Source organism: Solanum dulcamara, chromosome 11, assembly GCF_947179165.1.
Source record: "Solanum dulcamara chromosome 11, daSolDulc1.2, whole genome shotgun sequence".
Classification (NCBI taxonomy): domain Eukaryota; kingdom Viridiplantae; phylum Streptophyta; class Magnoliopsida; order Solanales; family Solanaceae; genus Solanum; species Solanum dulcamara.
Genome location: NC_077247.1, coordinates 36916553 through 36940108, shown reverse-complemented (window position 1 = coordinate 36940108; position 23556 = coordinate 36916553). Strand labels below are relative to the sequence as shown.

The 23556-nt window shown below is 34.0% G+C and overlaps 1 protein-coding gene across 2 annotated transcripts; it reads left to right on the top strand.

Moving 5' to 3' along the window:
- The first annotated feature begins 13694 nt into the window (after positions 1–13694).
- Positions 13695–17965, top strand: LOC129875024 (protein C2-DOMAIN ABA-RELATED 2-like). 2 transcript variants are annotated; one of them, XM_055950456.1, is made up of 3 exons: positions 13696–14019; positions 14497–14592; positions 17523–17965. In XM_055950456.1, the coding sequence occupies exons 1-3, from the start codon at positions 13909–13911 to the stop codon at positions 17817–17819; spliced, it is 504 nt and encodes a 167-aa protein (XP_055806431.1). In that variant the 5' UTR covers positions 13696–13908; the 3' UTR covers positions 17820–17965. The 2 variants fall into 2 exon arrangements, with proteins under 2 accessions (XP_055806432.1, XP_055806431.1); XM_055950457.1 differs by lacking the exon at positions 14497–14592 and having other exon boundaries at positions 13695–14019.
- The last annotated feature ends 5591 nt before the right edge of the window (positions 17966–23556 follow it).

The window sequence follows — 23556 nt, the reverse complement described above, 5'->3', positions numbered from 1 at the left end:
AAATGTTATATCAGGTCTGGTGTCGCTAGCAAGATACATAAGTACACCAATTGCACTGAGATATGGTACTTCAAGACCAAGAAGTTCTTCATCCTCTTCTAGAGGTCGAAATAGATCTTTTTCCACTTCAAGTGATCGAACACCATTGGAGGAATTAATGGATGTGCTTTGTCCATGTAAAATCATTTTAAGATTTTCTCAGTGTAGGCAGATTGGTGGACAAAGACCCTGTCTGCTAAATATTCAATTTGTAGACCTAGACAAAGTTTTGTCTTTCCAAGATCTTTCATCTCAAATTCTTTATTTAGATATTCAATCGCCTTTTGGACATCTTTAGGGGTTCCAATGAGATTTATGTCATCAACATAAATGACGAGTATAACAAACTCTGATTTTGTTTTCTTAATAAAAACACATGGATAAATGACATTATTTATATAACCTTCATTTATCAAGTACTCACTAAGGCGATTATACCACATGCGCCCTGATTGTTTCAGACCATATAATGATTTTTGCAATTTCATTGAGTACATCTCCCGAGACTTAGTACATGCTTCAGGAAATTTTAAACCTTCTATGATTTTTATGTAAATTTCATTATCAAGTGAACAATAAAAGTAAACTGTAACTACATCCATGAGATGTATTTCAAAATTTTTATGTACAGCTAAATTGATGAGATATCGAAAAGTTATTTCATTCATAACAGGTGAATATGTTTCTTCATAGTTGACCCCGAGTCTTTGAGAAAATCCTAGTACAACAAGGCGTGCCTTGTATCTTACAATTTTATTTCTCTTATTTTATTTTCGCACAAAAACCCACTTATAGTCAACTGGTTTCACACCTTTAGGGGTTTGGACTACAGGTCCAAAATCTCACGTTTAACAAGTGAGACTATTTCTGATTGAATTTTCTTTTGTCATTCTGGCCAATCACATCTAAGTCGACATTCTTCGATGGATTTAGGCTCAATACTTTCACTATCTTGCATGATGTTAAGAGCAACATTATATGCAAAAATATTATCCACCGTAATTTTCTATCGATCTAAATTTATCTCATCACCGGTAGAACTTATTGAAAGTTCTTCATTCACTTGAGTCTCGAGTTTACTGATTTCTTCAGAAATATCAGGATTACTCAAATCTTGACCTTCTCCAGAAGGTTCTTGTGTAGTATCATCTTTATTATTTCTCACGCTTCTCTTTCTAAGATTTTTATCCTTTAAACCCAATGGTCTACTACGTTTCAAGCGTGTTTGGGATTTAGAAATTATGATACTAGTAGATGGTCCTTTTGGGACATTAATTTGGATAAGTACATTCACTGCAGGGATATGTGCTACACGCACGTATACCGCACAACCAAAAATTCATAAATGGGCTATATTTGGCTCATGATCAAATACTAATTATGACAGAGAGTATTTATTATAATGTGTCGGTCTGACACGTATAAGTGTTGCTGCATGTAAGATAGCATGACTTCAAACAATAATTGACAATTTTGTTTTTATTAGTATAGGTCTGGCTATCAATTGTAGGCGCTTAATAAATGACTCTGTAAGGCCATTTTGAGTATGAACATAAGCAATAGGATATTCAATTTTTACCTCAATTGATAAGCAATAATCATCAAAAGCCTGGGTTGTAAATTCTCTAGCATTATCAAGGCGAATGGCCTTAAGTGGATAATCTGGGAATTGTGCCCTTAATCTTATTATTTGTTCTAACAACTTCGCAAACGCTAGGTTGCAAGATGATAAGAGGCACAGAAGAAACCATCTAGATGATACATCTATTAGGACCATAAAATATTTAAATAATTCACTAGGTAGATGAATAGGTCCACATATATCTCCATGTATACGCTTTAAAAAATTAGGAGATTCGATGCCAACCTTCAGGGTCGATGATCTGGCAATTTATTTGCCTTGATAACAAACAACATATGAAAATTCATCATTCGTAAGAATCTTCTGGCTCTTTAATGGATGTCCAGTTGAATTTTCAAAGATTTGTCTCATCATTATTGATCCAGGATGACCTATTCGATCATGCCATAACACAAATGTATTTAGATCAGTAAACTTCTGTTTTACGATCATATGTGTTTCAATTGCACTAATTTTTTGCATAATATAGGCTAGACGACAAAGTTGATAATTTTTTAAAATATATTTCTGGCCTGACACTCTTGGTTATACCAAGATATTCAATATTCATTTCATTTAGTGTTTCAACATGATATCCATTTCTGTGAATATCTTTAAAACTTAACAAGTTTCTTGGAAATTTAGAAGAGAATAGTGCATCTTCTATAATAATTTTTTTCCTCTCAGGCAGAAATATAGTAGCTCTTCTGGAGCCTTCAATCATTTTTGAATTATCAGAAATTGTAGTAACATTTGCTTTTCTTCTAAGCAAATTGGAAAAATATTTTTCGTCTTTAAAAATGGCATGAGTTGTTCCACTATCAATTACACAAATATCCTCTTGATTTATCATTGATCCAAATAAAATTTGAACCATATCCATATTTTTCTTCAAAAAGAAATAAAATAAATATTATAATTAATAAGGGCAGCCCGGTGCACTAAGGCTCCCGCTATGCGCAGGATCCGGAGAAGGGCCTGACCACAAGGGTCTATTGTACGCAGCCTTACCTTGCATTTCTGCCAGAGGCTGTTTCCAAGGCTTGAACCCGTGACCTAAATATTATAATTAATAAATGGCTCATAAATTTTCTTTATTTACATGGACTAGAAATATCATTTAGTACACATAAATAAAAAAGAAATTATTTAAATATTATTAGGCTTATCAATATTCATATTGTCTTTTGAAAAATTAAAGAAATCAGCTATATCCAAATGCACAGGCTCAATATTATCTTCAGAGATAAAGTTTTACTCTGGACTATTTTCTGCTCTTTTTAAGGATGCCTGATATAGCTAAACCAGACATTTTGATGACCGACAAGTCCGCGACCTGTGCTCCATACTTCCACATCTATGACATATACTTTCTAAATTTTTCTTTGGTAATGCTTCTGGCTTTTCACTCTTCTTTTTGTACTACTGATCATTTCTCGGTGTCAGCCGAAAATCATGATTATAATTACTTTTTCAACTATGACCACGACCACGACCACGACTGGGACCATGACCTCTTTCTCGTTGGTTATAATTTGTCTGATTCACTTCAGGGAGTGACAAAGAACCAACAGACCAACTATCATGATTTTTCATTAATAGTTCATTGTGACGTTTAATAATTAGAAGGTGAGAAAGTAATTCAGAATATTTTTTAAAATGCTTTTCGCGATATTGCTGCTGCAACAGCATATTCGCGGGTGGAAATGTGGAGTATGTTTTTTCAAGTTTATCTTGCTTAGTGATTTCTTCTCCGCATAAATTCAACTGAGTTATAATTCTAAACAAGACATAATTATATTCAGTTATATTTTTAAAATCTATTAATCTCAGATTTAGCCAATAATTACGTGCCTGTGGAAGGATGACCAACTTCAGGTGGTCATATCTTTCTTTAAGATTCTTCCACAGTTTAAGAGGATCCTTTAATGTAAGGTACTATAATTTTAAACCATTATCAAGATGGTGGCGGAGAAATATCATGGCTTTGGCACGGTCTTGACTAGATGTCATATTGTCATCTTTGATGGTGTCTGCCAGACCCATCGATTTTAGATGTATTTCGGTATCTAGTGTCAATGATGAGTAGCCTTTTCTAGATATGTCAAGAGCAACAAATTCAAGTTTAGAAATATTAGACATTTTAAAAAAATAAAATTCTTACCCTTTTGTTACCTTTTTAAAAAATATAGCTCAAAGCAATGGAGGCTCGTGCTAATAACGTGTTATAAAATAAACTAACTTAGCAAAATAAGAAGGAGAGAGTAGGAGAAAAATATAAAGGAGTAGATGAGAAAGAGAGTTCGTGTGTCTGTATATTTCTCTCGTTTTATCCCTTTTCTTCTTCTTCTTCTTCTTCTTCGCACCCTCGGTCGCCACCGCCGCCAGCCAAATAGCCTCTTCACACTCCAGTAATCAATCTTCACTCCACCTTTTTACCTTTCATTTCTTAATTATACAAGGATTTTTTCCAACCATACACATATTCCCCCTTTTTTTCCGATTATCCATCAACAGTAGCTGCCATTTGCCTTAATTCCACTCTCTTTCTCAAACATCAATTCAAAATTTTTGAGATTTTTTTCTTTTTCTTATGTTGTGAGTTTTTTAGGATTTGAATTTTTTAATAATTTCAAAGAAAATAATTTCAGATTCATATTAGTCCTACCGGAAAAAATGGAGTTCCAGAATTGTTTTCAAATTTGACTTTTTTTTATGAAATTATCTTCTACCACCCTAATGAAAATCTTTGTCAGTAAATTATTTTGATTTTTTCTAGTTTGGCTGGTCATTTATTTGATTAATGTTTTTTCGGCAAAAATAACAACGATGATATTGATAGTGGCCAAATAATGCTAGAAAGAAAGAACAAAGGAAAATATGGAAAAGAAATGTGGTGGGGGACGGTCAAAGGACTTGGAATAGTATTTTGGTATGGATTTGGGGAAGATGTAGATTGTCAAGGGGATTTTTTTTAAAAAAAATTATGTATAAATTTTGTTTTTTTAATGTTGACATGTCACTTTTTGATTGGCTTGTAAATAATTTTTCTTTTGCCTTCGTGCGCTCCATTGAAGTGCATTACACTTATAATGCCATGTCATCAAAAAATATTTAATAGGTACTATTTTGATTTGTAGAGGTGTTCAATAAGTACAAGTCTTAAGTGAGTTGTCTAAATAAATATGCGGACAATTTTAAGGGACAATCAATGATTTAAACCAATAAAATATGATATCAACTTTAGGTGTTTGTTATCTATGGGTTCAACCAAGGAAAAAAAGAAAGAAGAAATCGGATAGAAGTTACTCTCACTTACCGTTTCATATATTCTTCCAAGAAACCTAAAATATTTTTTCAAAAACTTCCAACACTTTAACAAAGACAAAATTCCGAAATTTATATTAAAATTATAGGATAAACGTTTGCTTAAGTAGTTTCCTTTGTATAATTCCAAAAAGAAAGAATACCCTAAACTACTCTTAAGAAATATACTAGCATTTTGATCAGAAAGAGAACCTTCCCAAACGTATCTCATAATTATATATGAGATAAGTGTCAAAAATACATCTAAACTATCACATTTTTTTTAGTTTCATACCTACACTATTGGAAGTATGAGTTTCATACCTAAACTATCACTTATTAGTTTGAAAAATACACCTTAGTTATGTGTGTAGTTGTAACACCTCATTTTTTAAAGCTAAGACCGAGCCATCATTCATATGTGTATGGAATTGTACCGAATGATTCATAATTATGTGCATGTGTGGAGGTTAATTCTTTAGTGTGAGAATAGATTTGGAGATAAATTAAGGTCATAAGGATCCCCTAACATAAAGCTTCCTTACCGATTGAGTTTTGGTAAACGATTTTACTTGGGACAAATTAAAAAACTATATCTCTCAGCATAAAAAGAGTTAGGTAGCCCATACCTATTAAATTAAAGGTCTATGAGTCTTCTTTCCAACGATACCAAGTTTGTATCAATTGGAATTCAGAGTAAAATGTTATGGCCATTTTACTGGGCATTGTCTTGTCGTGTGCTGCCCACGCCCCTGAGGCATTTTCCGCGCACTAGCGCAACAAGGCAGCGACTACTACCTTCTCTGCGAGTTAGCCATGAGCCCGAAGCGTTTTCCGCGCGCCCGAGTTCTTTTAATGAAACCCCAAAGATCTAATTCATCTTTCTAATTCAAATATTTATTCTAGAAAGAGAAGTTCTCAAGAAACTAACTTCGTCCAAGGTTCATCCATTATCCAAGGTAATATTTTACTATGAAATTCTATAAGTTCTTCATCTTAACACCAATTAATATCTTTTACCAATGGAATCCATAGGTTTTCAAGAAAATCCACCTCTAAGGTTCAAGAAACGGATTCTTGCCATCTCTTCCTCCAAAGATATCACATTTCTCAAGAATTAGGAGTGTATAAGGTATATAAGGCTAACACAACATTGGATTGATTCCTTCTACGTGCCCCTTCATCTTTATTGATTCGAGTTGAGTTGAGTTGAAGTTTTTGAGTTCATTGAATTGAAATCTTGAGTCATCAATTGTCTTATTGAGTTCTTTGTACTTATTTAAATATGTATTGATGATGTTCATGAGTTGAGTATTTGATTTGGATGCATGTTCATGTTTTCATTCACATGAACCCTAATTGAGGATTATATTTAATTTTATGCATTGATTGAGTTTGAAAGTATGAATGGTAAATGTCCTACATGATACTAAGTCTAGCGTGAGTTGTGTCTGAGAAGTCTTTGAAAGGTTTCATTATTTTGAACATGAATATTCTGAACATAAATAATGGTTTTGAGATAAAATTTTAATAAGTTGTGATTTATATTAAAAATATATTTTTCTGAAAGAACTTGATGGTTTGTGCATGAGCACGAGCCGAGCCGAGCCGAGTTGAAAAAGTCTTTAAGATTATGACTGTTTTGATTTTAATTTCACTATTCACTATTTTGAGTCAATATTGCATGTTTTAAAGAGATTTTAAAGAGTGAGTACTGACTCTCAATGAGTTGATTTGATTGACTGTCATGATCCAAGCCTAGAGCCTAGACGTGACACGGCGAATGAGACACCCGGAGGTGCCTCACCCAAGCCTCTTAGCATTCATTAAGCATTTCATTGGTAATGGTATACAATAATAAGCGGAATAAAATAAAAAAAACATTTTCCATTCATGTCCAAACATACCTCTACTAATAGACTTGGCGGGGGCTAAGACATGTCCCTAGCTCACCCTCAATATAAGTGTCAAGAAATACCTTAATTAAAGTCTTACTATTCTACATAACACAAGCTTAGAATAAAAGGATGTCGTTCCCGAAATATGGGAACTCACCACAAGAAATCTTCAAACTAATTCGAGTTAGCCACGTGGAGGAGATCGAGGAGCAACGTCAGTTCCTACATGGTGATATCATGTAGGCAAAAGTATGCGTTAGTACTTTGAATGTACTAAGTATGTGAGTGTGCTATGAAATGAAGAACATAAGAGGGACATGAGAAATCAATATGCATAAGTGAATGCATGCATTAGACATCATCATAGAAAACCTTAAAATATTCATTTTTGTGGGGAAGTGACCATAACCGACATTTAAGACCATGCGAGCTATTACATGAAATCCAACATAAGCCCCTACGTTGGCACGGAGAGACTACTTGTCAGGTAGAACTCCATTCAGATTATATTTAATTATTTAACATTTTGGTGGCTACAAAGGCCTAGCCGACAAGGGCTCTTATGGTGGCACATAGTTAATGCAACATGAGACTTTACTTAAGGACCCCTTAGGTCGAGTCCCCATCTACATGCTACATTTGGTGCTAGGTCAAATCCCACGGAATAACGTTTAAATATCATAATAACATAAGCATCGTATAACTTTAGACATCAAATCATCATCGGTGGAATAACTCATTAAAACCTTTGGTTTATAATATCATCATGACTACCATGCCCTATTTACCATTCTACTAATGAACCTTGATTTATAAGAAAATTAGGTCTACAATTAGTGATGATATTCCGGGTACCATGCTAATCGGACCTAGCATTTTGGAAAAAATGTTCAAAAGCATTGACGGCCTATAAGGAGGTCTAACATGTCATATCATAACCTTAAACGTTTCATTTGATTCAATGTGAGAATTTTCCTTTCACATTGAAATCTTATTTTGGCTAAAAAGCCCTTTCATCAATCAATCATTTAATCATTTCACAAGACTCCCTTAAACATAGGCATTTGCTTCATACACTTTGATTTGGAGTCAAACTTTCAATTCAACTTCATTTCAACATAAGAAGACTAGGTGGGTTCATTTCATATAACTTTCAAATACATTTAAAGAATACTTGTATGCATAAAAGTGATATGAATGCATCAAATCAAACATCTTAAAAATAACCCACCATATGCACTTTAAAACTACTTTCAAGCCTTCATATAAGTACCTTGATAAACCATCTATTTCATGTAAATAAGAATCAACATAAGTCAATATAGGTAATAACTTCAAATATTCAAGAATTTATACATTTGGAATCGTAGTATAAAAATTCCTAAAATTTCTCCTCACTTGAAATTAAGAGTCAATACACATATATACACCAATAGGAGTAAATAAACTTAAATATACCATAATCTATGCATTTGGAACCATTATGTAAAATAACATAAGATTTCATCATTTAAAATTTATATACAAAGTTGAGAAAACATTTCGGCTCCATGGGTGGAAGAACCCATGGATGAAAACCCACATACCTTAGGGAGGAACTTGAAGAAGAATTGAAGAAGTCTTGGTGTTAGGTCTTCAAAGAGAAGATTGAATCCTTGAGTTTGATAGAAAAATTGGAGAGGATGATTTGAGAGAGAAGAGGATGAAGTTTAGGATTATTTGGAGAGGAGAAAGACTGAAAATAATGAGCCTAAAATGTCTTATGTTAGTGTATATATGTTTAGGAAAAATGCCCAAACTGCCCTTCATAAAAAATTGGGAAATTGGGCTAAAATCCTAGGCCAAAATGGGCTTAAAACCCTGCAAACCTAATAGTGGCGCGTCGCGCCAAGGACCAAACTACTGAGGCTGTTTTCTGGCGCTATAGTGGCGCGTCGCGCCACTGGAGCGCCAGGCCTGAAATTCATGCAGTGGTCGCCCAGGCCTGAAATTCTTGCAGTACTAGTCTGTAGTAAAATGGCCATAACTTTTGACTCCGAACTCCAACAATTGCAATCTCGGTGGAATTGGAAAGAAGACTCAAAGACCTTTAATTTGGTAGGTCATGGTCCACCCAGTTCATTATATTCAAAGATATATGGTCGTTGGAAGTTGACCCTTATACGAACTCATTCGGAAACTTAGCCGAGACTAATTCTTTGGACTCGACTTGGTTTTAGGGATCCCTTATGACCCTAAATCACATATAATACCCTTGAATTACATAGGAATTGATCCTAACTTATGAATGCACTTTAAAGTCATCGAGTACGATCCTATACATACATGAAAAATGCTACGGGTCTTGGCGTAAAAATTTTTGGGGTGTTACATTGACTTGATTTGAAAGAATCAAATGATTCGAGATGAGATTGAGTTTTGAAAAAAGTCCAATGAGACTAGTTGAAAGTTTTGATTAAACTAATTGGTTCAAGTTGCATGAGCATATTGAGTTTTTGGAGTAGTATCGAGCACAAAATTAGGTGAGAGTAAAACTCAATAACTACGTAGTCAGTATATGAGAGGATTGAACCGTTAAAGTCGGATGTTTTCCTATTTCATTATTCTGAAAAGATAGGACTTGATTGATTGGTAGATCCAGATTGGTAGATTCGTCCTTTACCTTGGCAATTATTAAACGGACGTGGCAACAACGTCGTTTCGTTGTATATCACCTATTTATAGGTGGTGGGATTGTTGTTTGTTAAGAGAGGCTCCATATTGTGCATGAAAGTATATGACATATTTTGAACAAGTTGCATATTACTGAGTCCATCTTAAAGCATTGTTATATTTATACTTGCATATCATATTGAGTTGGGTGAGTTTCATTTTATCTTGAGTATTTTTGATCTATTGTTGTTTCATTCTGCCCCATTACATACTCGTATATTTCACGTACTGATGTTCATTTGGGCCTGGATCATTTTATGATGCAAAGACAGGTATTAGAGATCATCAACAGACGCTTCGTTGAAGATCTAGTTCTTTTCTGATAGTGGAGAGACCTCATTGCTTTCGGAGGGATTATATTCTTTTTATCCATTGTTTATTAGTAGTTCTTTTGAAGTAGCCATGAACCTGTCATTGACACCATTGGATAGTAGTGATAGAGGCTTCATAGACTAAATAGTAATGTGATGACTGAGTACTTTTATTTCCTTGAGTTGTCTTTGTTAGACTATTTTTATGACATAGATTGGAGTTTGATTTGATAGCCCATGGTGTTTGTTCCATGAGTTAGATTGTTTGATTTGGATTGTCCACCTAATTGTCTTTTTATTTTAAGTCTTCCGCTGATTGAATGAATGAATGGATGTGTGATCAGGCCAAATGGTTCGCTTGGGAGCTAGTAATGATTTCTGAGTACCAGCCACGTCTAGGGTACCCTCCGGGGCGTGACAATAGTACACTCTCTTTTTATTGAAAAAACCTTTGTCAGGTGACATTGCTCATATTAAAATATTCCATTTTGAAAAAATAAAATAAACTTTTAATATTTGTTAAAAGTGAAGAATCAAAGTATTACTAATTTTTTTTCTTTTATAAAAAAATAATTATTTTTAAAAAATAAAATTTAAAATATTTTTCTCACCCAACTCTACGATTTCTCCCCTAACCCATCCACCACGTCCCCCATCCCCACCCCACCCCCTACAATCCCCGGACCCTTTATTTTTTAAATTCTTTTTATAAAATATTTTAGATAACCTCCTCCCAACTCCTTCCTAAAAAAATGATATTATTTTTATTTTTAATAAAATTCTATCCACCCCATCTAACCTTCGCTCGTTATTTATTTTTATTTTTTTCTCGTTTTGTGTTAGATATGTATATATATTTTTAAGAAAATATTTTTTTCTACTTGCATATCGAATATAACAAAAATAAAAATTTTATTTTAAAAAAAGGCTTGCGGCAAGTAAAAGATACAAAACAAAAAAAAAAGTGAAGGATTAGGTCGGTGGGATAAAATTATTTCTTTTAAAAAAATTAAAACAATATCTAAATTACTATATGAAGGTGCATAGGGGAGGGAGGAGATGAAGTAAGATTTTCTTTTAAAAATTTTTACAAAGAAAATTGAAAAATAAACTAAAAATTTGGTTGGGGGAGGGTTACGGTGAGAGAAAATGGTGGGGTAAGAAAAATATTTTATATTTTATTTTATAATATTTTTTTTGGGATAGTAATATTTTAATATTTAACTTTAACTAATATTTATAATTTATTTAATTTTTTGTGAATGTGAAATATTTTATCCACGTGGAGTGTGACGTGACAATATTTTTTTAAATAAAAGAGAAAATGTAGTATACACACCATGATAAGAGTGTAATAAAAGAGAGATGTGCATTTCTCAAACTAATAAATGATAATTTAGGTATAAAGTCACACTTCCAATAATTTAGGTATGAAATCAAAAAAATAGATAGTTCAAATGTGTTTATGACATTTATCTCATTATATATTCGACTACTTGATTTTATTCACTAACAATGTGAAAAAAATCTTATATAATTTAATCACTTAGAAGTAATTGCACATAATGTGAACACTATGACTAAGAATAAGTTACTAATCTGAAAAGATGATAGAGGTAGGCAGAGGCGAACTCAATATTTGAAGACCGTGTGTGCATCAATATTATCTTAATTTAGGTATTAGTGTAACTTTCAATGACGATTAACAAATAATGTCTTATTCGATTGGTCACTCTCTAAGCTAATACTTAAACTTTACGTCGTTATAATGAGTTTAAGTATATAGACTTTAACATTTTAAAACAATTGGGTGTGATAGCTCAATGATCAAGGTGAATTTGTTGTATTGGATGGTCATGAAATTGAATCCCCTATCTAGCAAAAAATAAATAAATATTGAAATGGGGTTTGAGCCGGGATCAAAGTTTTCTGGCTCATCATCTGATGCAGAATCGATGCGAGATGGAGAAGCTGGGATTGACATTGCACTTTCCCTTGCCTAGATGTTCACCTTTTTAAGTCAAGTAATGATGACCCAATCCCTAGATGCACAAGTGGGCGCATTCAATAAAACCAACGTCCCAAGGTGCACTTCTGAACTTTCTATGATGCACTTTTAGTTAGACCCCCAATTTTTCTTTCTCTCTCTATATGATTGTTTTCGAAGTTAATAAGAGCACATGCATCCCCACCTTTACACGTGGATCCGCCTCTAAATCCAGGTTAGTGGTGATTGCTCTATCATGTTAGCTACATGCATATTTTTAAAAATTCAGAAGATGACCAAATTGCCCCTTATTAATGAAGCAGGCATGTTGACAGGGAGCTCGTCAACTGCACCTTATTAATAAGGAGAATTAAGAGAATAAATTAAGTTTATGAAGTTTGAAATCAAATTGATATTGCTTTATTCTCTTAAATTAAGTCGACCAATGCAATATAAATTTATGATTTAAAATTAAATTTATATTATATGAGATTGGAGTTTTATTTGAAAATGCAACATGAATTTTTTAAGTTATTTTTTTTATATAAATATAAAAATCTTACAAATTGTGAAAACTATCAAATATTCCTAATTCTTACATATTTTTATCAAATGAACAAATCATATTTTATAAACAAGATAGAAGAATATACCAAGACGCCGCATTGATAAATTGCATATTTTCATATTTATTTTATAAATAAAAGTTTGTGATTATAAATTTTTAAGTACACATAATTTTATAACACTACTAAAAAGTCACTATTTTCTTGTTGAAACTTCTCACAAAAAAAATATTTGAATTGAATCAAGAGAGAGAGAAAAGTTGTAGTGTTTTCACAGAAAACATTAAAAAGTTTTCCAGTATTTTAATAAAAAATTATTTTTCACAATGCATTTTTCCAGCGAGCTAATTTGATGAAATTTATTTAAAAAATGTTCGTTTCTGGTAGTGTAAAAATCTATCCAAGCTCGTTCAGTTTCTCAAGTTGTTTTGATTGGATTCTTGTGTCTCTTCCCTTCTCCGAGATCGCCATGGCAGCCTTTCAGGCGAGAGAAAGTCCGACGAAGATCAAGAGGCGTTTGCTGGTCCAGATTTTATCTGGTTTCTGTTTAGTTGTTTTCCTTAGTTTCCTTTTTTTTTTTTTTCATTTTGAACTGGTCGTTTAGGCCTGATTTGTATTATGGATTGATTTTATTTTTTAATAAATAAATAAATAATAACCCATTTGGAGAAAAATAAAATAAAAATCTACTAGGCAATAATAATAACAACTAGTAATAGTATAATCTTTTCACATGATGCATCTATTTTTTTTCATGTTAAATATGATTCTTCTTTTGTAAAATTTAAAATGGTTTTTTTCTTTTACAAAGTATATTTATGATTAGGTTTTATACTAAAAAAATTTGAAATTATTTATTTTGGAGAATTTCAAATATAAAATTAGAATTATAATCTCAAAGTACATATTCAAATAGTTATTTAAAATTATAATTTCATATGAATGTCCAAATGCTAAGTTAACTTTGAAGTTACGTTATGTCAAAATTCATTTTTTATACTCATGTACAGACAAACCAAAGATCAAATCAGTATATATTAATATGAATTGTGATTTAGTGGTGAAATTATTTTATTCTTAATCAAGTTTGAGCTTTGAATATTGAGAAAATTTTATTGAATGCGTTATTTCGGATAAGGCTTAAACTGTTCGATCCAAATTTAATCGGAACTTCAACGTGAGCTTCAAATACCGAATAGAAAATCAAACCAAAAAAAATAAAACCAGTATAAATACACGGTTGAAGATTTTTTAGCAGCATATTTTAGAAAAGAAGCATTCTAGATGTTTCTTAACATCATAATTCATAGTGCGTTTCCTTTCTCGAGCACACTTCCATTTTTGAGAAGCTACAATTCTGTGGACTCACCTTCCTGCCCATTCCCCACACCCAATAAGGCTTTCAACTATATATAGCTACCCGCTTTTACAGTAACCACTACAATTTTGTGTAAAATTGAAGTTTTCAATGGAGAATCAGTTGGGTCTTCTGAGAATCCGTATCATTAGAGGCATCAATTTGGCCATTAGAGACTTGAGAAGCAGCGATCCCTATGTTGTTGTTAGAATGGGCAAACAGGTAATTTCATTTTTCCCCCTTTTTTAAATTATAACATAAAATTTGCTTTGTATTCAAAATTCCCTTCTTTGGCCATTTTGTGTACTGAAAATTGCGTACTGCTGACGCTGATAATGAGACTCTTTCATAGTATTATTATCTTTTCATCAAAGCTCAGTAGTTCTCTCTGTTATTTTTAATAATCAAATCAAAATTCTGGAATTTTCAGAATTTCCTATCTGTAAAGCAAGACGAGAAAACCAAAGCTTGTTTATCGAATCTTTCTTTTTGTGGGGTGGGGGTGGGGGTGGGGGGTGGGGGGCTGGAGCGGAGATTTGTGTAGTTGTAGACCATTTTCAGTTTATACAAAAATTTATCATGAATTTCAATAGTGTGTTTTTCAGTAACTTGAATAAATAGAGTTCCAAATGGTGCTTACAGCAATGTTTCTTACTAAAATTGTTTTGTTAATTTTGTGTTTAATATTATTCGAAGCAGAAATTGAAGACTAGAGTGGTGAAAAAGAACGTCAATCCTGAATGGAATGAAAACTTAACGCTATGTATTGCTCAACCTATTCTCCCAATCAAGCTGGTATTTAATTTTCTTCATTTTGTTTGATTATGAAATTAATTAAAATATACTTTGCTTTACCCAGAGGAAACTAAACAATAAGACAAGTAGATGATAGCCTTTAGCAGAAAATATCCACACTTACTGTATCAATTCAGTCTTTGAAGGTAAATTATGCTTCCAATTTCAACTGGCACTTTTTCTAGTGTCATTTGTGTTATATCCCGAGCCTACACCCAGGACGTGGTCGGCACCTGATGCCATTGCTCGCCCGAGTGTACCCATAACATGGCATTGGACATGAGCATACATCTAAACATGAGCAGAAGAGTACATTTGAAAGCATTTGAAGAGATAAGTTTCATAAGAGATCAGATTTCATAACATGAGTCATAGAAATTTAAAACCATTGTCAAAGAAAACAAAGATCCAAACGTAACATAACTATTCATCTGTCTATGAAGGCTCTAACATTACTAAATAATGTCAACCCGGTCAAGGCCCCCTATATACCTTAAAATAAAATAACTTCCTAAAATATGTAGACTAAGCCCTAGAAACAAAAAGGGTCTCACCAATAGTAGAAGATATGGACCTAGCGAGTGGCCTGATGTCGTGTCTGTGTACCCGAGTCTGCATCAATGAAAAGATGCACCATCCCCAACAAAAAGGACGTAAGTACATATGGAATAGTAAATGGCGGAATGAAGCGTAACATACATGTCAAATCAATAGAAGCAACTAACATAGTCATAGTCAAACATGGGAAGGTTAAGAGATGAGGTTGTTCAACCTACCTTATGGATATTTCTTTCATCATATTTTAGTTCATTATGGGAGTCTAATAGTGTAACCGACATAAACCTCCATGTGTGCCCATGACATCTGATCTCGGTTGATCAGCTAAGCCATTTCATGCCTTGCCGGGTATGAGACATACGTATGCATGCCATGTGGATCCATAACTAGCCCTTACCAGGGGCATAAAAAAGGAGTCGCCCGAACCAACGGTACGAACCTTATCCTACATAGGCAAACGTAGTTTTAGGTGTTTTTCATTTAGACTTATGCCTTCACGGTTAACTATTTAGCTCCCTTAGGCTCATGTGATCATGGGTTAGCCCGAAGTCTCATATTCATAACATTCAAGGACCATAGTTCATAAACTTCATTCATATCATCACATCATAAGGTTACATTTCATGTATCATAGCTTGGCATTCATGAGAGACATATATCATATAATAATAATGATAATAAAGTTAGAGAATCATAAGATAGCATTATAAGGTCTCACATTTGGGAACTTTCGTAATTCATAGTTCTAGTGTTCATAACAAAAGATTTTTTAAGAAAACTTCAAGAAATCATTAAAAAGTCATAAAGAAGATCATTAAAATAGTTTTCAAGATAAGAACTCCTTCTTACAATAATCATTCGTAATTTCATATAGAAAATCTAAAAAAATTCATGGGTAAAAGAATTATCAAGAAATTGAAGTACTTTCATGCAGGGTTCTTGGGGTTTCATGAAGATTCAAGTTAATTCGAGAATATGAAATTTTATCCTAACCTTAATTCATTCATGGAGGATTCTTTGAAATCATAGAAATGTAGTTCGTGGGGAAGAATAAGGTGTTCCCAGACGTGGAGATTGCCTTACATACCTTAGTGATGAATCTTGAAGAAAATCCTTGAAAGATGAACCCTAGCCTTGGTGTTTTTGAAGTTCTTGAGCGTAGAATTTTTTGAGAATGAGAGCGTTTAATAATGAAAACTGATTTTCTATACATTTAAGGCCATTTAGTTAAGTCACCAAAGGTTTTAGGACTAAAATACCTTTTAGAAACTCAAAATCGACAAAATTTACCGTTCTGTTGTCATCTGAGTGATGGAACATTGCTCGAGTGACGGATCGTCACCTAGACCGTCATAATTGAGCAAAAAACAAGCATTCTTCCTAAGTGTGACGACCAAGTCTGACGGGCCGTCACATTTCCCGTCGGACACTGACAACTTGTAGCGTCTCTCGTAAAATTGTCATAATTTTTTACTCCAAATTCAAATTGATGCAAACTTGATGGAGTTGAAAAGAAGACTTAAAAACCTTTAGTTTGATAGGTCGTGGGACACCTAACTCTTTATACTTTGAGAAATATGGTCGTTTGAAGTTGACCCGTATATAAATTTATGCAAAAACTTAGTCGGTAGGAAAGCTTTGCACTTGACTTGGTGTTAGAAATTTATTATGACTCTAAACCACATTCAATACACTTTTCACACTTAGGAATGGACCTTAACATATATGAACAAGTATTATATAATCCGACCCAAGTTGATAATCTTACGACAAATAGTTCGAATCCATAGAGTAGAGTTGCGAGGTGTTACAGTTTGGTTGTTTGTTAGGAGAAGCATAAGAATATCATAATTGGTAGCTGGTTAGGACTATGTATAAAATTAATAAGGTGTTAGGTTTGCATTAGCAATCTGCATAACTAATATATGTATAAATTATGAAGGAATATATGTATAATTTTATGCAGGATAGACGATGGAATAACTAATATATGAATAAGTAATACATGATTAACTTAACCATACATAACTAATCCTCACATAAAATTCCTTATAACTAATTCATGTATTACTAATACCTATATAACTTTAGCCAACTAACAAATGACGCATAAGTGTCAACACAATAATCAGATGAAGATAAAATGCATGGGGTAATATCCCATTTTAGTCCAACTAACTTTTGAACGCATTAATGACCCACCAATTTTTTAAGTCAGCCAATTTTGATCTGTCCAAATTCAGCTTAACCTGTCCATGACATTGCTAGTGCTACATGACCTCTACGATTTCAATAGCTTATACTGACTTGTTTTTAAATTAATATACCCAGAAGAGTGAACCTTATTGTGTTTCTATTGCTGTCATCTGCAGCAAGTTTATGACAAGGATACATTTTCTCGTGATGATAAAATGGGCGATGCAGAAATTGACATTATACCATTTATAGATGCAGTAAGGACGACGACATGCTTTAAGAACATCCCCAATGGAGTTATAATTTCCAGAATAATGCCTAACCGGCAGAATTGCTATTCTGAAGAAAGCTGTATTGTGTATGAAAATGGCAAGGTTGTCCAAAACGCGTTTCTTAGGTTGAGGAATGTTGAGTGTGGTGAAATAGAACTCCAGTTGCAATGGATACACATTCCTGGTTCCAAGATTCTATAGCTAATTCTATTCCAGCTACTGTGTCCATTATGTACATTATGCTTGCTGTTTTTTCTTTTTGAATTTTTAATGGCCGGCCTTGTAAAGAAAACTAGATTTTGTATTTATCTATATGAATATATATTGATGTTCAATTAAATGAAGTTGTCCTTTTATTGTTGTTGCTTACATGCTGATAACAAAGTCGGCGGTTTCGACGGCAAAAACAACAGCTTTTGAACGCCTTTATGCTGAACTAGAAGAGAAAGGTGGGGATAGAAAATTGTTCAGGCTAGCCAGGGCGCGGGAGAGAAGGGCACGCGATGTGGACCTAGTGAAGTGCATTAAGGACGAGCATGGAAAAGTATTGGTAGACGAGACCCTCATTAAACAGAGATGGCAGTCCTATTTCCATAAACTCTTGAATGAGGAAGGGGACAGAGACTTTGTGTTGGGAGATTTAGAACATACAGAGAGGCGTTGCGATTTTGGGTATTGTAGGAGTATTAAGGTCGAGGAGGTTAAGAGTGTCGTTCGTAGGATGCGCTGGGGAAGAGCAACCGGACCTGACGAGATTCCTGGAGAATTTTGGAAGAGCACGAGTTCGGTAGGTTTGGAGTGGTTGACTAGGTTATTTAATGTCATCTTTAAAACGGCAACGATGCCCGAAGAATGGAGGTCGAGCATAATGATCCCTCTATACAAAAATAAAGGGGATATCCAGAGTTGCAACAACTATAGAGGTATTAAGCTACTAAGTCATACTATGAAACTGTGGGAAAGAGTGGTAGAGATGAGGGTGAGGAGAGACGTGTCTATTTCAGAGAACCAGTTTGGATTTATGTCGGGACGCTCAACTACAGAAGCCATCCATCTTATGAGGAGACTGGTGGAGCAGCATAGGGAGAGGAAGAGGGACTTGCATATGGTATTCATCGACCTAGAAAAGGCTTATGATAAAGTCCCAAGAGAAATACTATGGACATGTTTGAAGGCTAAAGGTGTACCTATGGCATACATTAGGGTGATCAAGGACATGTACGAGGGAGCCAAAACCAGGGTAAGGACAGTAGGAGGGGACTCAGAACACTTCCCAGTGGTGATGGGGTTGCATCAAGGATCAGCTCTTAGTCCTTTTTTATTTGCCTTGGTGATAGATGGATTGACGCGACAAATTCAAGGTGCGGTGCCATGGTGTATGCTCTTCGCGGATGACATAGTCCTGATCGATGAGACTCGCCACGGAGTTAACGCTAAGCTGGAGGATTGGAGACATACCTTGGAGTCTAAAGGGTTTAAGTTGAGTAGGACAAAGACAGAGTACTTAGAGTGCAAGTTCAGTGAGACACCTCAAGAGGTTGATGTTGAAGTTAGGCTTGGTGCTCAGGTCATCCAAAAGAGAAGTAGTTGCAAGTATCTTGGGTCTATCATGCAAGGCAGCGGGGAGATTGACGATGATGTCACACATCGTATTGGGGTAGGGTGGATGAAATGGAGGCTCGCTTCCGGAGTGCTATGTGACAAGAATGTGCCACCAAAACTTAAGGGCAAGTTCTACAAAGTGGTGGTTAGACCGGCTATGCTGTATGGGGCGGAGTGTTGGCCAGTTAAGACTTCTCACATTCAAAAGATGAAAGTTGCTGAGATGAGAATGCTGAGATGGATGTGTGGGCACACCAGGAGCGACAGGATTAGAAATGAGGCTATTCGGGACAAGGTAGGAGTGGCCTCGGTGGAAGACAAGATGCGGGAAATACGACTGAGATGGTATGGACATGTGAAGAGGAGAGACACAGATGCCCCAGTGCGGAGGTGTGAGAGGCTGGCCATGGATGGTTACAGAAGAGGTAGGGGTAGGCCGAAGAAGTATTGGGGAGAGGTGATTAGACAGGACATGACGCAGTTACAGCTTACGGAGGACATGACCTTAGATAGGAGGGTGTGGAGGACCCACATTAGGATAGAAGGCTAGTTCATAGTCTCGTTATTCTTCTCTATTCATAGGTGTAGTAGTGCATTACGATCTCTTGCGCTTTGACTTCTGATTTCTGTTATTTCTGTTATTTCTGTTATTATTTATTACTTTCTATGCTTTGATTACTCAATTTTACCTGTGACGCTTTCATTATTTATTTAATCGTTATTTGTTATTAGTCTTTATTTATTTGTATTTATTTGTCATTTATTCGTTATTTGTTTGTTGTTTTTCTCATAAAGCTTTTAATTTTCTATTCTTATCTAACATTTTTTTATGCATTTATGCTTTTACTGAGCCGAGGGTCTCCAGGAAACAGCCGTCCTACCTTGGTAGGAGTAAGGTCTGCGTACATTCTACCCTCCCCAGACCCCATGTTGTGGGATTTCACTGGGTTGTTGTTGTTGTTGTTGTTGTACTCTCACCCTCTGTATGCTACTCGCTTTGAGAAGAGTCGCACTACTCAGTGGTGTAAGCACATGTAGTAACGGGTGGACTGTCAGAAAAAAATTATATTATGCGTATAAATAATTATACATAGATCAAAAATTAATTTTTAAATGTATATATATTTAATTTTGAACACTCTTAATTAAATTTCTGACTTCGGAGCACTACGAGCCCATTAAAAAGAGAAATTCTCCCTATCATGACTTTTCTCAGCGTTCTAACTCGAGAATTCTGAACGCTCGAGAACTCTGATTAAAGATAGAGGTAATTAGTTTATCCTATCACAATCTTTAACTCCAAAATGCTATCAAATTCGATGCCAATCTTTACTCTTGTCTCTGAGCAGAAGTTGGTCCAAAATGTGGTCAAGTTACTCCAATAATTATTGTAGCAAATGATGAGGATGCGAAGGTTATTGTTCTGTTTCCACTCTGGCAAAGAATAGACGTGCAGGATGTCGATATGTGACCAATACTACAATTGACGAGGCCTTACTCCATTTGCAAGAAATTCCATCACAATCTTAAATGGCATTAAATACAAAAGCTAGTGATAGATATTCAAATCCTTTCGTTTTGATGTTTTGAGAAAACACGGCCAGATTTCCTCTGTAGGTCAAAATAAGTGGTATTTTTAATTTGGACATACTTCCTCGGTTTATCTTTATTTGTTTGATATATTAGAAATAATTGTCTAATTTGAAAAATCAAGAAATAATTTATCATTTTGTGTTTATTTCGCCCTTGTTATTAGATACTATTTATTTTTCAATATTTAGATAACTTATAATTAATAAGATTGATATAGTAAAATTATCCCTTTATTTATTATTTCTTAAAAAGTGTGTCAAAAGTAAAGATGTACGGAGGAAGCTAAGAGCCTGTTTGGATTGGCTTAAAGTTGGTCAAACCAGCATATAAGCAATTTTTTTAAACTTTTGAAAGTGTTTGACGAATAAAAAACATTTAAAATAAGTTAAAATTTACAAAAAGAAATCAAAAGTTAAAAGTTGGTCTCTCTACTTTTTCTTTTTGAATTAAAAGTCATTTTTGACTTAAAAGTCAAATTTTTAAGTCAATCCAAACGGGTCCTAAATATCTTTTAAGAAAATTACTTCCTCCTAAAAATAAAAAGTGTTTACTATACATCTTACCCTTAATTAAATGGCCTTGAAGAAAAAAGTGACTTTTAATGGTGCAATGTAAAACTTCATGTATTAAAACAAGGGTAATTTTGAAAGGAAAAATTATAATTTTTTAATTATATTATTTTGAAATAAAATAATAAAAACACCACTTATTTTTTTAAAATGAATTGTTTAATGTTTGGAAAATATTACTATTTGCCAAGCATGTAATTCATGACTTCATGTACTAGTATTTATCCTACATTTTCATGAAGTATTTTTCAAAAAGTTATACATCACAGTATTCTCGTGCATTTTATATTTTAGAAACTATACACCTCCGATTGAATATATCCGATTATGACAAGTCGATTTAACATCCAAAATAAAGCCACGTTAAAAAAAAAAAAATACATAGCGAACTAGTAGAAAAACAAGCACAAATTTGTGATAGGTTGTTGAAATTGGTCTTGGATCTAATTCACATCTCAAAAACTAATTTAAAGGGAAGAGAATTACTTAAACCTTATAAAGAGATCACTCATCTCATTAATTATGATATGAGATACTTTTATTTTTCAATATCCCACTTCACGTCCTGTCATTAGCTATCGATGTGCTACTTTTCATTCTTTAACACCCACCTCAATCCGGTGCTGGACATTTGACGTGTGAACAATTTTAATTTGGGGCCCAACCTCATGTGAGATGAGTCTTACTTTGATACCATGTTGAAATTGATCTTATACCTAATTCACACTCCAAAAACTAGTTCAAAGAAAGAAAGTATTAACTTTTCTATATCTAATCACAAGAATCTGAACTCATGCTTTAGTGATCTTTGAACTAGTTCTACATTGAACTATTTTCTGGAAACTTACATTTCATCTCTTACTCTCAACAATGAGTAATGGCCTCTATTTATAGAGCTCAGCTACAGCTGAACCACTGACTCCTAACCATTCTAACTGAATTGATACTCCTACCAGCTATATCAGTGACAACACTTCACTGCCTTTTAACAACTTTTACAACTAATTGTACCTGAATTGTAACAACTTTTACAACTAACTCCTTAGGCTTTCATAACTCAATACACCCCCTCAAACTGAAGGATGGAAAATGTTTAACACACCAAGTTTGGATAGAAGAAGATGATGCTTGATGCTGAGAAGCACCTAGTCCCCTAGTAAGAATATCACCCGGCTGTATGGATGTGCTGGTGTATTGAGGACTAATGAAATTGGATTTCACTTTTTCTCGAATGAAATGACAATCAATATCTATGTGCTTAGTACATTTATGAAATACTGGATTTTCAGTAATTTGAATGGTTGATTTGCTGTCTGTGAACACCAAGATTGGAGTGGGTATAGGAAAGTGCAACTCTATAAGTAATTCAGCTAGCCAAACCAATTCTGCAACAAGTGCTGCTAAACTCCTGTATTCTGCTTCTGCACAACCTCTACTAACAGTTTGTTGCTTCTTAGACTTCCAAGAAATCAAAGAATCCCCAAGCTTCACCATGTAACCAGTGAAAGATCTTCTTGTATTAGCACATGAGGCCCAATTTAAGTCACAATATCCAGTGAGCTCTGTAGGACTAGTCTCTCCTTTTAACATTATTCCAAGTCTTGGAGACCTTTTGACATATCTCACAATCCTAAGTGCTGCCTCCTAGTGCGAGAGTTTAGGATGTTGCATGAATTGACTCAACACTTGTAAACTAAAATAAATATCAGGTCTGGTAATTATCAAATATAGAAATTTACCAACTAATCTTTGATATGCAGTAACATCTTTTAATTCTAAATTAGAAGAATTTTTAATATGTTGATCAAACTCTACACTAGTTAACTTGTGATTGAACTCTAAGGGAGTGCTTACAGTTTTGGCTCTAGTGAGGCTTGCTTCTGAAATAAGATGCAATGCATACTTTTTTTTATTTAGTAGGATCCCAGCTCTTGGCTTCAAGACTTCTATCCCCAAGAAATATCTAAGACTACCCAAGTCTTTCATTTTGAAATTTTGATGTAGTGTAGCTTTAGCCTCCTGAATCAGTTGAGAACTATTTCCAGTGATTAAGAGGTCATCTACATACACTAATATCACTGCTAGATCACTTCCCTCCTTCCTGATAAACAAGGAATGATCATGTAACGATCTACTTCGTCATTACTAAAAATATTTATGATAAAGATATACGA

Coding starts and splice junctions, on each gene's coding strand:
- LOC129875024 (XM_055950456.1), top strand. CDS start 13,909: ATGGAGAATCAGTTGGGTCTTCTGAGAATCCGTATCATTAGAGGCATC. Junction 14,020..14,496: donor TTGTTAGAATGGGCAAACAG/GTAATTTCATTT, acceptor TATTCGAAGCAG/AAATTGAAGACTAGAGTGGT. Junction 14,593..17,522: donor CTATTCTCCCAATCAAGCTG/GTATTTAATTTT, acceptor TGTCATCTGCAG/CAAGTTTATGACAAGGATAC.